This window comes from Urocitellus parryii, chromosome 1 (genome assembly GCF_045843805.1).
Source record: "Urocitellus parryii isolate mUroPar1 chromosome 1, mUroPar1.hap1, whole genome shotgun sequence".
NCBI lineage: Eukaryota > Metazoa > Chordata > Mammalia > Rodentia > Sciuridae > Urocitellus > Urocitellus parryii.
In genome coordinates, this window is record NC_135531.1 from 133,935,882 (window position 1) to 133,951,897 (window position 16,016).

A 16,016-nucleotide genomic window follows, 5' to 3' on the forward strand; every position below is an offset into this window, starting at 1 on the left:
TAATTTTCAAAATGATTTTAAGTAAATTAGAGTCTGGCTGCCCCTAATGGTTTGTTATGAATAAGCAAAGAATGTTGGCCACCATCCTGGGACAGGCTGAGCCCTATCACCAGTGTCGCCTAACTGGCCCTTATGGGAGCATCCTCACTGGCACTTTTCAAGTCCATTGTTTTGTTGTGTTTTTACAAGTCTCTTCATCTTACTAAAAGCATTCTCCTTCAAGGGTGCAGATTGCTTTATTTATCTGGGTATCTCTCCAGAGGGCCTCGTTTACCTACAGCAAAGTCTTCAAAAGACATTGCAAGATCAAATTAAAATATATCCTTAACAGAGAACATATTCTTAACAATGAAAGTACAACCTTAACTGTTAAAATGTATTCTTGCCTAGCATAGTGGCATAGCCTGTAATCCCAGCAGCTTGGGAGGCTGAGACAGGAGGATCACAAGTTCAAAGCCAGCCTCAACAACTTAGCAAGTCCCTAAGCAACTTAGTGAAACCCTTTCTCAAAACAAAAAATAAAACAGGCTGAAGATGTGGTTCAGTGGTTAAGTGCCCTGGGTTTAATCCTTAGTGTGTGTGTGTGTGTGTGTGTGTGTGTACATTTTTAAGAGTTCATTTCTCTATCTTTCTCTCTCTCACACCAGGGATTGAACCAAGAGGCATTTAACCTCTGAGCCACATCCTAGTCCTTTTTATTTTTTATTTTGAGAAATAAAAAATAAATTTAATCTCACTAAATTGCTGAGGGCCTTGCTAAATTGCTGAGGCTGATCAAATTTGGGATCCTCCTGCTTCAGCCTCCCAAGATGTTGGGTTTACAGGAGTGTGTGTCACATGCCCTGCCCTTGTCATGCCTGGCTTAAGAGTTTATTTTTAAGGACTTCTTCCATGTGGTCTTCTCTCTCTCTCTCTCTCTCTCTCTCTCTCTCTCTCTCTCTCTCAAACACACACACACAATAAAAGGATTTGCTAAAACTGTGTAGGTAATTTTCAGAGCATCATTGACTTCAAAGTACTACACTTACCAAAGATAAGAACTGAGAGGGATGGGGTGTGACTGAGTGGCAGACCGGGTTCCCCTGACCAGCACCAGTGACTGTGGCTAGACGCTTGTGCTGATCAGAGCCCAGTGACGGGCCGGTCATGCCTGGGGCAGTGTTCTGCCTGAACTTCTAGAGCTGTCCAGGGGAGCGGATCTCCAGTGCCCACCATGGCAGCATGCTTGATTCCACACTTTTTGTCGATGTCTCTCTTTTCATGTCTCATTTCCTCACTTTCCCACTGGTTTCTTTGGGATCATTTCCCAAACAACCTACTTACCTCAAATTCTTATCTCGGGATTGCTTCTCGGGAAACCCAAACAAGGTCATTACCTTTTGGAATTCTGGGACTTTTAAGTGTGTGTGAGTTAAAAATCTGAAGAAGCTAGGTGTTCTCAGGAAGTCGAAGTGTTCAGAGAGCTTCTTTTGGACACTGTTTATGTGAATTTTTTTTTTTTTTTTTTTTGCAACACAACCCCTAACTACACATTATGCATTTAAGACTTTGGTGAAACATGAAAAGAAGTTGAAAGGGAATATATACATGTTTTCTATCAGGACAGGTCTTGAATATAACCTGTTTCCTATCAGGACAGGTCTTGAATCTTGAAGACCAGCTGGGATTCTAATTGATGTATTAGGAGTCGAATCTTTGAATAAGAATCCAAAGAAAGAAGCACATTTTATGTTCTGATAGTTGAACTTTAACCACAGGAAAGTTAGAATTTAATCTGAACATTTTTTCCCCCTAGATGAGAAACAGAGTTATATGATGAGAAGGAATTGATTTCTCTCTGGCTTGTCAGAGGTCTTTTAGTTTTTAAATTGCTCTTAGCACTTTTTTTTTCACTCTTGATACCTTTTCTTCTAGTTGTACTTTATATTTTATGATAGATGAAAGATTTCACATCAAATTACACCCCCTGGAGGGTGGCAGAGATGGAAATTGCGTCACTCTGCTGTTCCAATGGCCCAGCCACAGAGCCTCCAGCACAGGGCGGTCCCCTGGGCTTCCTGACCCCCTTTTCCTGGGTACCTGAAGTGATTTGCCTCTGCACAGCTGACCCTATGCTCTGGCCCCTCCCAGGATGTGTCTTTTATTACCCGGCACCCCCTGCAAGCTCTCTTCATCTGGGCCATTCTGCAGAACAAGAAGGAGCTCTCCAAAGTCATTTGGGAACAGGTAAATGTTCAGCTTGAGTTCACACCAAAGGCATGTTTGGTTGTAACAATTCTGACCTCAAATCTCATGTGTACTCTAAAACATCACCAAAAAAAAAAAAAAAAAAAGTGGCCACCGTTCTGCGACTAGTGAGGCCAAATTAGCAGATTCCGGTGAGAGACGATGGGGATTAGGAAAATAAAAACTCACTTTACGGACTCAGATTTTGAAGATAATGGCTGGGATCAGGTGGAGCTCTACTCTCTGATGGAGAAGCAGGTCTAATAATTACACCAGCCATCTTTATTTATATGTGCCTCATTATCAGATTAAAGACTGTACAAGCATTATTCTCTGTATTCATGAAAGGTACAGAGTTAGCAATATTATGAAGCTTATTCTGCTGTTATATTCTACAGTTACAATGTGCAATGTTAGGAGCTTTGTGCAGCTCTCAAGAAAGTCCATTGTTCAGGGGCTGGGGTTGTGGCTCAGTGGTAGAGGGCTCGCCTAGCACGTGTGAGGCCCTGGGTTCGATCCTCAGCACCACTTAAAATAAAATAAAGATATTGTGTCCATTTACAACTAAAAAATAAATATTTTTTTAAAAAGAAAGTCCATTTTTAAAGTTACGTTAGGCAGGCAGGTTCAGGAACTTGGTGACACATTGTGGCTGTGTAGCAAGAGAGTTCCTCTATTCCCAGGAGCTGTGTGCCTGAGAGCAAGGTTGAGGCTGATAAGACTCTAGCACAGAGCCTTCTTATGGAGGGTGTCACCATAGCAACTAGACATGCTGCCCTTTTGCACAGAAACTTTCCCAGGCACCAAGCATGCGACAGTCATTAAGTCATCAGAGACCCCAGTCTCAGACACTGCTCTCCCATTCTCTGTCACTGCTCCCACACTGCAGATGCCAGGTGGTCATGGCTGTGCTGCATGTTGATGGAGGTGTGTTCAGGAGGGTGGTCCCTGGAGAGTGGGCTTGCCTTGCGGGGCACCTAGTGGGCACCTGATTCTCAGTATGTGTGGGTGTGTGAATATTTCCTCAGTTGGTGAGGAATTGAAATTTAGTTTAAAAAGTTAATTTTTGGCTTTATTGCCTTATGGACAGGAAATAGGGCTTGTAAAAAGTCTGCTTTGGAAAAATTATTGAAAACTTTATGTGTGATTTAGCACGTAACACTAGCTTCTCCACTTTGAGAGCATCAGGTTGGGTGTGGAGTGCTGAATTCACACATATGGCCTCTGGTTACATAATTCAGGTCCTTTATGTCCTTACCCACTTGTCCCCATCTGGGAGCTCTTTGTGCAGCTGACAAAGCTGTAATAGAGGACTGGCTTCCATCCCCTCTTACTGGCAATTTCTCGGGGCATTTATCTTGATGTTTTTCTTTTCCTGCGCTGCTTCTTCATCTGAGTAGCTTCAGGCTCGAGGTCGCCCTGTTTAGGACTGAACATATTCAGGTCCAAGACTCTTGTGCTCATTACAAATTCTACTTTGAAATGTTACACATAGTTGGGACTTTGCCCCTTCCTGCTCATGCTCTGAGTTCATCCTTGTTCACCATTAGTGTCCACTCAACCGCTTCAAGGGATTCTGAGTTAACCTAAGTTTCTCCACCCCTTGAAAAGACCAGGGGCTGTACTCTGGCAGCTCTGGGAGCCAGCAAGCTTCTGAAGACTCTGGCCAAAGTGAAGAATGACATCCATGCCGCTGGAGAATCAGAGGAGCTGGCAAATGAGTACAAGACCCACGCAGTGGGTAAGTCACAGCAGAGGGACTCCAGGGGAGTTGCAGGTGGACCAAGGCTCAGACTGGAGTGTCTGGGCTCCCCCTGCTGGCCTCACGGAAGGCTGCAGACCCATGCAGACCCCCACGCTGTGTACAGGCTTCCTGCTCCAGGCGCTTGGGACTTTTCCCAGAGTGAATGTGAAAATCTTGAGTACTGTCATTGCAGAGCTACCTGGCTCAGGCCTAAGTAGCTCAACACCTCAGGAGGTTTCAGGGTGTTTTTGGACATAGTTAAGACACTGTGAACAAGTGAGTCTGCATTTCGTGTATACATAAATGCTCTCAGAAGACTTCAGGTCCCTGGGTCTGATGCAGATTTGGTTTTAATGGCAAAGGCAGCAATTGGGTTTCTAGGCCTCAGTGTCCCATAGGGCGACTCCAGTGATGGCTGGCGAGTAGGTCCCTGAAGGTAGGAGCCTTGGAGCTCCAGAAGGGCTGGGGGGGATCAGCCACGGCCTGGGATAGCAGGCATTCCTGAGCCGTCCTCTCCTGGATGCCTCGGGACTGGTCATCTGGCTGCTCTTTGCTATCGAATCCTTAATTAAAGCTGGTCAGTGCCCTTTTTGCAGAGGACAGGACCACGTGCGAATGGGAGAGTTGGGAGCAACTGTTATCCAACAGCAGAGAGCTCTGGGTCTGCTCAGTGTCTCCCTTGTTCCTCTGCAGCTTTAAGTTTGCAGGGTGACATCTGCATGACACCTTTGTCTACTGTCTAATCTAACGTAACAATGTGTTCAGCTTCTTGGTGTTGGAAAAGAGGTGTGCAGCCATTTCTTTCAATACATTAATTTCCAGGTGACCTCAGGTGGCCATGGTTTCTATTTTTACTTTAAAACATTTCCTCTGAGGTTCTGTACAGTGGTCTCTGTCACTGAGCACACCTGAATGCTCCAAGTCGATGTTTCTTCCACCTTCTATGGTTTATATGCTGTGACTTATCTGTGAAGAAATCTTACCAAGAAAGCACAGAAGCCCAGGGGATGGAGAGTCTGTGCTAGCTAAGGGGAGGCAGAGGGTCTCCTATCCTTCTGCCTGGACCGAGACCAAAGCCCACCAATGAGGGAGGCTCCTGTGTCTGATCCCCTGAGCTCTGACTGACACCCACTATCACACTGGCCCTGCAGGGTGTGGTGCGTCTTAAAAAGCTCTGTGCTGGGTAATGACTGTGTTGTGATGGCTTCTCTGTGCCTTTTATGAGATTCTCGTGTCCATGCTGTCCTTGGATTGGGGGTCGGCTGGGGGCAAGCTGCTTCCCGAGGTGCCAGCCCTGATTCTGGCTTCCGTCTCTGGTGATGGTGCAGAGCTCTTCACAGAGTGCTACAGCAGTGACGAGGACTTGGCAGAGCAGCTGCTGGTCTACTCCTGCGAAGCTTGGGGCGGAAGCAACTGTTTGGAGCTGGCGGTGGAGGCCACAGACCAGCATTTCATCGCCCAACCTGGGGTGCAGGTAAACACCAGCCACAGAACTAGGTGCCCAGAAATAGGCCTTGACATCAGATGCTATTAGCAGCTTTAAAAATATTGAAAATTAACCGCATCCCCCACAAGCTCCTCCCACTGTCGGGCTCTTTTCTGAGAGCTGTGGGTCCCTTGGCTGTGGTCAGGTTCACCCTCTCTCCTACCCCAGCTCTTTCTAATTTCCACCTTGGAGAAACAGCCCTGCCCTACAGTCTGGGCAAAGTTTTGGGAGCATTTTAGCTTGAATTGTCATTGACCTTGGTCTCGTCCTTCCTGATTTCCTTTTAGTTTTCCTGCAAGACTGACACCTGCCTGTGTCTGGAAAGGGATCCCTGGGGCCTACAGACAGGGTTGGCCATGCCCCCGAATTTGTGATCATTAGAGAAGAGAGTCAGAAGGATACTGGTGTGGACTTACATAGTGAGAATCAGCTGGTCAAAGATCCATCGGTGTATTGAACTTGCACTCACGTGGCTGTTTGAAAGCTCACATACCCAGCTTAGAAGAAAACCTAAAATCAAACAGGATTTTAAGTTGTTCTCTCACAGCCCTCACGAGCCCAGGCAGCTTATAAGAATACTAACTTAGATCTGTTTTGGGGAGGCGTGGGGGCTGGGAGAGAGGTCACCTGCGTGAATCAAATCTGTGTTGTCTTGTGTCCTTGTAGAATTTTCTTTCCAAGCAATGGTATGGAGAGATCTCCCGTGACACCAAGAATTGGAAGATCATTCTGTGTCTGTTTCTCATTCCCTTGGTGGGCTGTGGCTTCGTGTCGTTCAGGTAGGAGCTGGGGCACCCCCGTGTGTGTGTGTGTGTGTGTGTGCACGTGTGCAAGTGTGAAGTGTGTATGCACGTCCACACCTGCACGCTCTTGGATAAGGGATGGTTCACTGCAGGGAGGCTTTTCCTGGGTCTGGCTTCAGAGGGCGGGTGGTGGGGTCAGTTATCTAGGCGGAGTTGTCTGGCGGGCTCAGTCCTGGAGCCCTGTGTGTTCCCTTCCTGGATGTGTGTGTGTCGTGAGGGCTGGACCCGACCACTCCACCGCGTGCCTGGACCATGACATCTGGCCTCTCCTTCAGGAAGAAGCCCGTGGACAAGCACAAGCGGCTCCTGTGGCACTACGTGGCCTTCTTCACCTCCCCGTTCGTGGTCTTCTCCTGGAACGTGGTCTTCTCGAACATCGCCTTCCTCCTGCTCTTTGCCTACGTGCTGCTCATGGACTTCCACGAGGTGCGGCACACCCCTGAGCTGGTCCTGTACGCGCTGGCCTTCGTCCTATTCTGTGATGAAGTGAGGCAGGTAGGAGGGCTCGGGGGCGCGGGCCACGTCCTCCTAGTGCCCAGCAGAGGGGGAGCCACTGGGGAGCTGGGGCTCGAAGTCAGGACGTCAGTGTCCCTGCTGGCTGGTTGCCCGTGAACCTGGGGTGCATTCGCAAACTGCTGGCGACCTGGGGAGATCTGCCAGCCCCATGTTCTGCCCTCTGCCTGCAGCTAATCGATGATGATGGGTCAGTCAGGGGTGGGTGGTGTTCAAGGGACAGAGACCTTGGTCTGCAGCCCCTGCCATTATCAGGAGTCATCCGTGTTCCTACCGTGACTGTCGCCCTGAGAGGGTCAGTGTAGCAGGTGGCAGGGCATCTGGGGGGACTTTCCAGCAGCTAAGGGCATCGTGATGCCCTGTGTCAGAACAAAAGCGGGGTTCCCTGTGGGATTCAGGGAGTCGGTGTGAAATGATGATTGGGTTTTTCTTGGTTTCTGGGCATCTGCTGTTTTGGGCTTCCCCTCTCCACTGTTGAATCCAAAACTTGAGCCCTGGCCTCACCTGTGCTTAGTTAGTAATTCTCAAAGAAATCATTTGATGGTGAAGAGTGGGGCTGTCCCTGAATCTGTAGGAAAAGCCGTCTGAGAAACCCTTCAGATTGGGGCTCACAGCTTGTTAGGAACTGCTGTTGCCGCCACTGCTGTGGTCCCTTCTGAGCCCAAGCCTCAAAATGTGTGGGCTCCGCAGTGTGTGCCGGGCCCTTAGAACATACGGGGTGCTTGCAGTTTGGGGAGTAGTAGGCCCAGTGATAGAAGATGCTGTCCTGTTCGTCACAGGGCCCTGACAGCCTTTCCCTGTGTGGGTGTGTGGTTTCCAGGACCCCTGGGGTGGGAAGAGTCTGAGGGTGTCTTCTCAGCAGGGAGCATCTTGATCCATTATGTCTGCCAGGTGGGAGGAGTGGGAGGTCCTGGGCCAGTGCCCTGCTCCTGTCTTCCTGTTCCCTGAGGTGGGAGGTTTGGGTGGAGGTGAAGAGGAAGGGCTGAGTGACCATCAGTGCTGGACGGGGCCGATTGCCGGGCGGGCTGTCTCCTGCAGCTCTCCCAGGTCCTGCAGGGGTGCAGAGCGTTTTCCCGATTTTACGACAGCCCCATGGGAGCCCCATGCTCTGCCTCCTGAGGCCACAGCCCTGTCCAGGTCATGCTTTGTGATGGTTTGTAAGGCTGTGGTGACAAAACACCATGGCTTGGTGGCTTCAGTGACACGGGCTCATTGCTCACAGTTCTGGAGCCTGGAGTCTGAGGTCAGGTGTGGGCGGGGCTGGCTCCTTTCCCCGGCTTCTGTAGTTTTGGGCCATCATTGCTGTCCCTGGGCCTGTTGAAGCAACACTGTGACCCTGTGTCACATCCATGTGGTGTCTTCCCTGGGAGCCTGTCTGTGTTCTGATTTCCCCATTTCCGGAGGACAACGGTCACTTTGGGTGGGGACCGTTCTGCTTCACTCGACTTCCTCCTGACTCACTCAGTCACATCACCGTGACCTGTCCAGACGAGGTCCTGCTCCGAGGTGCAGAGGGTGGGACTTCCATTTGGGGTACATGATTCAGCCCATCACACGGTCCATTCGCTCTGCAGCGGCCAGCCTTGTACCTAGTTCTACTCTGACTTACTGTGTGGCAGCAGCAAAGGGAAGTGGAAAGTGAGGACGGGGAGGGAGCAAGGTACCTGGAGGTGCTCCCTGGCATCAAGGTGCTCAGGGCAGCCTTCCAAGCCGAGGGGACCTTGGTGCCTCATCTTGGAATGTTGATAAACAGTAAGAAATGCTCTCCTGCTTCCGCCACCCTCATCTTCTCACACGTTGCCCCGCCAGTCTCATCCCTGACCCTGCTCCCGTCCCATTAGGACACAGAAGCTGCCAGGCGGGTCCTTAGGCATCTACAGGAACCATGAAGCTGAGAAAAGGGCGTGTTTCTGTTTGCCATGGAAGGAAGAGCCCGGCCTGGCTGGGACCGCAGGGAGATGGGCCTAACTCTGGAAGCCCAGTCCCTTTCCATGTGTTCTGTCTTTCACCAAGTATTCAGTGAGCACCTACTGCGTGCCAGGCCCTGCCCGAGACCCTGAAGATACAGAATGAACCAGACAAATACCTTTGGCCCTTGGAGCTTTCCCCTTAGGGTGACTGGTGGGTCACTTCCAGGAGCTCTTGAGGAGAGCTGAGTGGGGGCCAGCACCATAGGACAGGTTGGCCCAGGGGAACTGCTGCCATCACAGACATCTCCATACAAGCATCATGTGCGCATTTAGCCACTAAGTCACCTGTTTGGCCTGTGTGGGGAGACCCAGGCAGCTATCCTGCTTGGAGAAGGCCTGGGAAAGGTTAGGCTGGGAGCAAGGAGGGCTCAGGGCAGGGACATGGAGTGTGAGTGGACAGAGGGCAGGTGGGTAGGAACATCAGAAGGGAAAGTGGGCTAGAGTCTTCCCTGGGGCTGCTGGAGGAAGGGAGGCCTGCAAGGCCGGAGAGCCCCTACCCTCTGCGTCCAGAATGGGGGTGCTTGGTAGGTGGTACCGAGGGTGTCCAGTCAGTGTTCCTGGTCCAACACTGACCTGTGTTAACTCAGTGGTCCTGCCCGCAGTGGCTGCTTGGCCTTGGATCCAGGGAGTCCTCAGACTGTAGCTGTGAGGGGCTTGTTGTTAAAGAACCTGCCACTTGGGGTCGCTGTTTTCCTTCTTGTCTGCAGCCGGTGCCTTTGGACTCCTAAGGGATTAGTTTTCCCCCAGGAAGTGGCTCTGCTGGCCGGGTGTGGTCTTCATTAAACTGATTCACATTTGTGAGAGGAAAACAACCCCGAAATAGAGGCCACCTGATTTAAATTGTGTCTGGGAGTCAAAGAGCCTTGCTCTGTAGCGTCTCCAGGTGACCTCGGCCTGGAGGCAGATACTGATGTGCTGACTTGGGGTTTTTAACCAGGGCAGTCAATAGCACGACACAGTTGCTAAATCACCTGGGCTCTGCTAAGCAGGCACCATGAGTGTTTGCTTAAGATGGGGCAAGTAGCCTGCACCTTCACAGAGAGTACCATTCAATCTCGAGGCCCACCGTGTCCCCAGATCCTGAGAGAACCTGCAACATGGTGCTGGTAGTTTACAAATTCAGTCTGCCTCTGCCCTTACGCTCAGAGAAGAGGCCTCCTCTCATTGATGATGATGATGATGATGATGATGATGATGAAGAAGAAGAAATAAAAAGAGCTTTCTCCCAGCACTGGTTCCTGGAGCCCTGGAACTGGCCTAAGGTGTCTGCATGAAGGCCAGGGTGACCTGGGCAAGGTCGTGTAGGCTGTGTAGGCTGCTGGTATCTGCCTGGGTCCCGGAGGGCAGGGGCAGACCAGTGCCAGGGCAGACCCTCGTCTCACTAGGCACAGGAAAAGCAAATGTCAGTTGGAATCATGCTGCCCAGCCAGGTGGACACCCCTGCCACCTCCCCAGCGGTCAGTTCCCAGCACGCGGTCCATCCAGGGCTGCTCCAGCCGTGGCCTCCCACGGGTACTGGTTCCCAGCAGCCTCCTCTGTTGCCCACTCAGCTGCTCTTTCCACTCACTCGTGGGGAAGGAGGTGCCTGGGAAGTGGGCTGTGCGTCTTGACTCCTCCCGGTGGGAGCTTGAGGGGCCTGGAGATTGAGAACAGGGAGGCCTTGCTCAGGGCGGCACCTTAGCCTCCAGGCCTCGGTGTCTGGGTCAGGGTAGGAAGCAGGACCCGAGTACTGGCCATCTCGGATGGAGAGATGAGTGGGCCTCGCCCTTCCGGGCCCTCTTTGCCATGGCTTTCTTGGTGTGCACAGGGAATATGGTGGCCCTTATCTGAGCTTACTCCCCGGTGAACTTCTGCCTTCTCTCCCATCCTCTTCACATTTGGTTTTAACATGGTTTACACCTGTCTTTCCATGGAACAGTGGACTCCTTGAGGATTGGTATTGCACCCACTGATCTCTCTGTGTCCCAGGAGGCTGGCCCAGGGTTTGAAATCCTGTGGGCCCTCAGGAAACATACTTGGAGTAGGAGGACAGATGACAAGTTAGAGGACGCCCCTGGGACTCCCCAACTCCAGTCTACAGTGGCTAGAGAGGCGTCTCCTCCTGGATATCCTTTAGTTAAGGCCTTTTACTGTCATGTGCCAGACAAATCTTACGTGGATACAGAAGCAGACAACGAGCCCAGCAGGGATGGCCCCTCTGTAACTGTGAGGTGTGTGACTGTGCTACTCACCGTGCAAGGTGGCCCCGTGCTTCCCAGGTGCCCTGGCAGGTGGTGCTCGCCCTCTGCGGCTTCATCTTGAAGGAGGACCAGGAGACCTTCCTCCTGACAGACCAGCAACACATGAATAGCAGAGCCGCTGGCGCCCAGCCCAGCCTCGGGTCCCCCGGGTGGCAGGGCATGTTAGGGTTCTCTTGGCACAGAGCGGACCTGGGGAGGATGGGAAGCACACGGTGGTCCCAGGCTGCTGACACCTCTCTTTTCCCCTGGGCTGCAGTGGTACATGAACGGGGTGAATTATTTTACCGACCTGTGGAATGTCATGGACACGCTGGGGCTGTTCTACTTCATAGCGGGGATTGTGTTTCCGTGAGTTATCCTAATTGCTTTCCCTAGTTTTCGACGTTGTGGGCACCAAAGTGGAGAAAAACTCTTGGACCCTCTGAGCCCATGGGGGCTGTTGCTTGGAGTTGACTGGGAAAGGCCCCGGTCAGCTTGGTCAGCCTGGGCAGCTTGGGCAGCCTGGTCAGCCTGGTCAGCGTTTCCTCTCTTCCCTCCAGGGGGTCTGTGATCTTTCCTTTTGGCCTTCTAGGCTTTGGGGAGAGGGAACTCCACACCGAGGAGAGTAAAGAGTGAGGAGGATGCCGATACCTTAGGCTACTACTGGTTCATTTGGGGTGTGTAACCTAAGACATGTGTGACCTTAACCTGAAAACCGGCCACGGAGCTGTCCTTCAGCTACCAGCACAATCCTCAATCCTGGAGCCAGAGTGTGTCAGCAGACAAATCCAACGCTGCCCCTGAGGGCAAAGCACCAGCTGCCCTCCCTGAGGAAGGGTTGGGAAGCCCCAGGCGTGGTCCGTTGCCCACGTCCCTCCAGGCCAAAGGGGAGGCTGCGACATGGACAGGCACACAGGGCGCCGCTTTGCAGAGGAGCCCACCTGCTCCCTTTTGCCCCTGTGAAGGTGGCGTGCTTGCCCTCCACGGCGAAGGGGCCAGCACGCCATTTCTTCCTCATCCTTCCTGCTGGGGTTGAGGATCTCAGAATTGACAGGGGTGTCCTCTGGTAGCAGGGCTTAGCTAATCAGTGTCAGGGAGACCGCGGTGAGTTTTTGAGGGAAGTTGGCAGAGCCAAGTCCAGGGGTTGAGGTGGGGTTTGCATCATCTTGGACACCTCCCTGTGATCCAGCAAAGATGGCAGGAGGACGTGAGGATGAGGGACAGGGAGCCAGGAGCCTCCAGAGCTCTTGGGGCCTTCTTCAGTGCCCACGTGGCAGAGGGCAGTGGTGATGCTCCTGTCCTGTTCCACATGCCCAGCTCCTGGCTCTCAGCTGCTCCCTGACTCTGGTTACTTTAAAAACTCGACGTTGCGATGCTTTGTCCACGTCCCACACATCTGTTCGCCTTCTCTCCACAGGCTGCACCCCTCTAATAAAAGTTCGCTGTACTCCGGCTGGGTCATTTTCTGCCTGGATTACATTATATTCACCCTAAGGTTGATCCACATTTTCACTGTCAGCAGAAATTTAGGACCCAAGATCATAATGTTGCAGAGGATGGTAAGAGTCAAGAGTCCCTCTCGCCACGGTTCTCTTGCTCCATTCAGTTCCACTAATGATTGACAGGAGGCTTTCTCCCCTAATGTGATGGTTGCATTTCTCAATCAGTGATGGTTGCTTTCTTCCACGTGTCCTCATGAAGGGCGTCCCCCAGGTTGAACTTTCAGGAGAGATGGCTGGGAGTAGGAAATAAACACACGTGTTCAGATGCACACTTTACAGTGTGCTTCCAGTGGAGTCTGAACAATTTGCTAAGAGCGTGGGCAGGGAGGGGAGGATTGGAACCTGACCTCAGACCCTGGGACACATGCAGGGAGGACCCCCCAGGCTCACATGGCACCAGAGGGGAAATCACACATGGCGGTGGCTCCCTAGGCCGATTCTCCATGTGGCTCAGACCTCCACTGTCTGTCTTGCAGCGAGATGGGCCTGGATGAGCTCATCTGGACGTTCCTTTCCAACACCGAGGCTGAGCTTGTGGTTTTCGCTCAAAGCATATCTGAGGCAGGGAGTCACTATGAAGTCATGCTGTGTGTGCAAAAACTTTAAAAAAATCAAATTGTCCATTCTTGTCTAATAAGAACTGCTTTTGTTTCCCAAGGAAAAGAAACCTACAGAAATAATTTAGGGGTTTAAAGAATGCAAGTACGTGAGGTCTAGACACAGAGAGGTCCTCCCCATAGGTCTTTGTATGTTCTTGAGCTGGGCTGTCACTCAGCAGCAGGTGCCAAGCTGGTTTGGAGACTGGTGGACACACATGCATCCTTCAGGTTTAATTCTGGAAAAGCATTGTCCCCAGACCCAAAGGTGATGCCAGCCATTTTTTAAAAATTAGCAAGTGAGCACAGGTAACCTAGAGTTTCAGGGCCCTGGGACCAGGGCTAACTGAGAACAGCCAGGCTGCGGGCCCCACTGCCCGTGGGCATGCTCCTGACTCTGTTCTGATGTTCTTCCTTGGCAGCTGGTGGATGTCTTCTTCTTCCTGTTCCTCTTTGCCGTGTGGATGGTGGCCAGGCAAGGGATCCTGAGGCAAAACGAGCAGCACTGAGGTGGATCTTCTGCTCCGTCATCTAGGAGCCCTACCTGGCCATGTTCGGCCAGGTGCCCAGCGACGTGGATGGTAAGCCGACATGGCTCAGGTGGAGATGGGGCTGGGAGGGGGCCAGCAGAAGGCAGCCTCCAGGGCTAACCCTGACCACAGTTCCATGTGTTCACTGAGCGGGGGCCGGAGCCACGGACTGAAGAAACAATCCTCAAACCTTGTCTTTACTCCTAAGCAGGATTCTCCCTTGTCCCCAGCATTTCACTTTTCAAACCTTTTGAAGAATGATTTCAGAGTAACATGGTGGCTGAAGGAACCCCGCTCACGAGCTGTGCTTTCCTACAACAGGGTAACGGGGGCACCTATTTGTTTCAAAAAGAGCATCGTGGAGAAATTTGCTCTGAACCTGGAATCTAAACTTTTACATCAGCCCAGTGCCAGCTGGTTTGGGGAGGCAGCCGTGGTGGCCCCGTGGCTTAATTCGCCCATACCCAGCGCAGGCGAGCAGAGCAGGGCGTGTGCTGGTGCTGGCAGGGAACTGTGCAAAGCATCTTTATGGTGCTGACATCAGCCCGGCCGTCCTTTCCTGTCTGCCTGCCATAGATGATGCCAACGGCCTCCTGGAGCCAGCGCCTGCCCTGATTGGTGGCACCTCTCAGTGTCCTGTGGCTCTCTCTTCTTCAGTCTCTCCAGCGCCCTGTGCTGGAGCCTCTTCCAGGATGTTAGAAACACGGTTCTTCCTCCTCTTCGTCATTTTTATCCCGTCTGCTCCCCGTTCTTGCTGTTTCCCATAAGCCATTGCGTTTGTCCTCGGGAGGGTCCTCCGTGTTGGTGTTTTGGTCCCACTTGGGAGCATACACTGTGGCCAGTGGGGCAGCAATCTCGGCTTTTAGTGTGCTGTGTGCCCTTTTGGGGGCGACTCCATCTTTCTGTCTCAGTCTCCCCACCATGAGCTCAGCTGTGCACCCCAGAGCCTCGATGTCATTCTTGATCCTCTTCTGAGTCCACCCCAACATCCACGTCCTCAGCTGGCTGTGTGGACTTTGTCTCTGAGATGCTTTGACATCCTGCTGCGTCCCCGCCCCCAGCCCACCCTAAGCATCCCATTCTGTCTGCCTGCACCCTCCTCCCAACCTCCCAGCTCCCTCTCTGGCTCCCCCCATCTACGCTGCAGCCAGATGAGGAGAGTCTGATGTGTTGTCCCCTGCTTAAAACAGTCTGATGGCTTCCCGCAGTTTTAGTGTAAAAATTTAAAAAAGAAAAAAAAGGGGGTCTGGTCGCTGGGCATCTAGATCTCTCGTTCTGGGAGGGATGATGTCTTCAGTGATGCCCACGCCGTAGGCCTTGGCTCTGTTGGGACGCCCTGGGCACCTGCTCCTCCCGTTCGCCCCCGTGGCCGGCTCCTGCCCAGCCTTCTGCTCTCAGCTCAGAGACCCTTCCCTCTGGGTGGACTGCCCCCGTCTGTGGCCTCAGAGCCCTTGTGCGTGTCTCACAGGCTGGACCTCTAAGCTCTGTGCCTGGGTACCCACTGACCCGTGGAGGCCATGGGACATGTGCCCTTGCTTGATCTTGACCTCAGTGAAGTCCCTAAGGAGCAGGGAGGTAGCTCAGGAAGCTCGGAGTGGAGGGACAGGTGACTCTGAGGTGTGTCCCTTGCTTGGATATCCGTGACCGCATCCTGGTTCCCCGGTGTGCCAGGGCCCTGGGCCCTCTAGAGGGGCCTCACTGGGCCTTTGGTTCCACCCCCTCAGGTACCACTACGACTTCGCCCACTGCACCTTCACCGGCACCGAGTCCAAGCCGCTGTGCGTGGAGCTGGACGAGCACAGCCTGCCCCGCTTCCCCGAGTGGGTCACCATCCCCCTGGTGTGCATCTACATGCTGTCCATCAACATCCTGCTCGTCAACCTGCTGGTCGCCATGTTCGGGTATGTGCCCCGTTATGTGTTCACGGGGGTCCACCCCACGCCGGGCAGGCCGGGAGGGCCGTGAGTGCAGCAGCCAAGGGCCTCCCTGGAGGGGCTGAGAGCAGGGTCTTCAGGGCTGGGGCCTCAAAGGGACTAAAAGCACCGTTAGGAGCTGAGCCTTAAGTTGACACCAGTGGTGAGCACCTCCAGCCACCTGTGACAAATGGAGGCCGGGGTTTCAGTACCCATGAGCAGTGTCCCCAGGCGCCCGGATGCCGGCACAACGGTGACCCCAGGGCAGCTCTGCTCCGCTCGGCGGTTGCTTGTGCTCTATGGGACTCGCTGGTGTAGATTTCAGCGTTTCCAGGAGCTCAGTTGCTGCTTTAAACGGTTCCGTTTAAATGGGAGTTCAGGGAGTGGAGCCCGGAGAGCGTCTTCTCTGGGACGCATGACTGACGAGGCTGAGCGGGACCTGCCAGGACCTGATCTTATCTGTATTGGCTTAGGCAGTTCTCCTTCATACACCGAGAAAACGCAGTTGTGCGTT

General features: G+C 52.6%; 1 protein-coding gene across 1 annotated transcript in view; it reads left to right on the forward strand.

Annotated features, from left to right (window-relative positions):
• LOC144255126 (transient receptor potential cation channel subfamily M member 8-like) overlaps nt 1-15,554 on the forward strand; it is a 90,473-nt gene extending 74,919 nt beyond the window's left edge. The window contains 10 exon segments of the mRNA XM_077799196.1: nt 2,131-2,226; nt 3,838-3,967; nt 5,299-5,444; nt 6,123-6,235; nt 6,535-6,754; nt 11,239-11,330; nt 12,379-12,520; nt 13,482-13,563; nt 13,566-13,659; nt 15,314-15,554. Of these exon segments, the coding sequence (XP_077655322.1) occupies nt 2,131-2,226; nt 3,838-3,967; nt 5,299-5,444; nt 6,123-6,235; nt 6,535-6,754; nt 11,239-11,330; nt 12,379-12,520; nt 13,482-13,563; nt 13,566-13,659; nt 15,314-15,554 (1,356 nt within the window).
• Nucleotides 15,555-16,016: the final 462 nt, after the last annotated feature.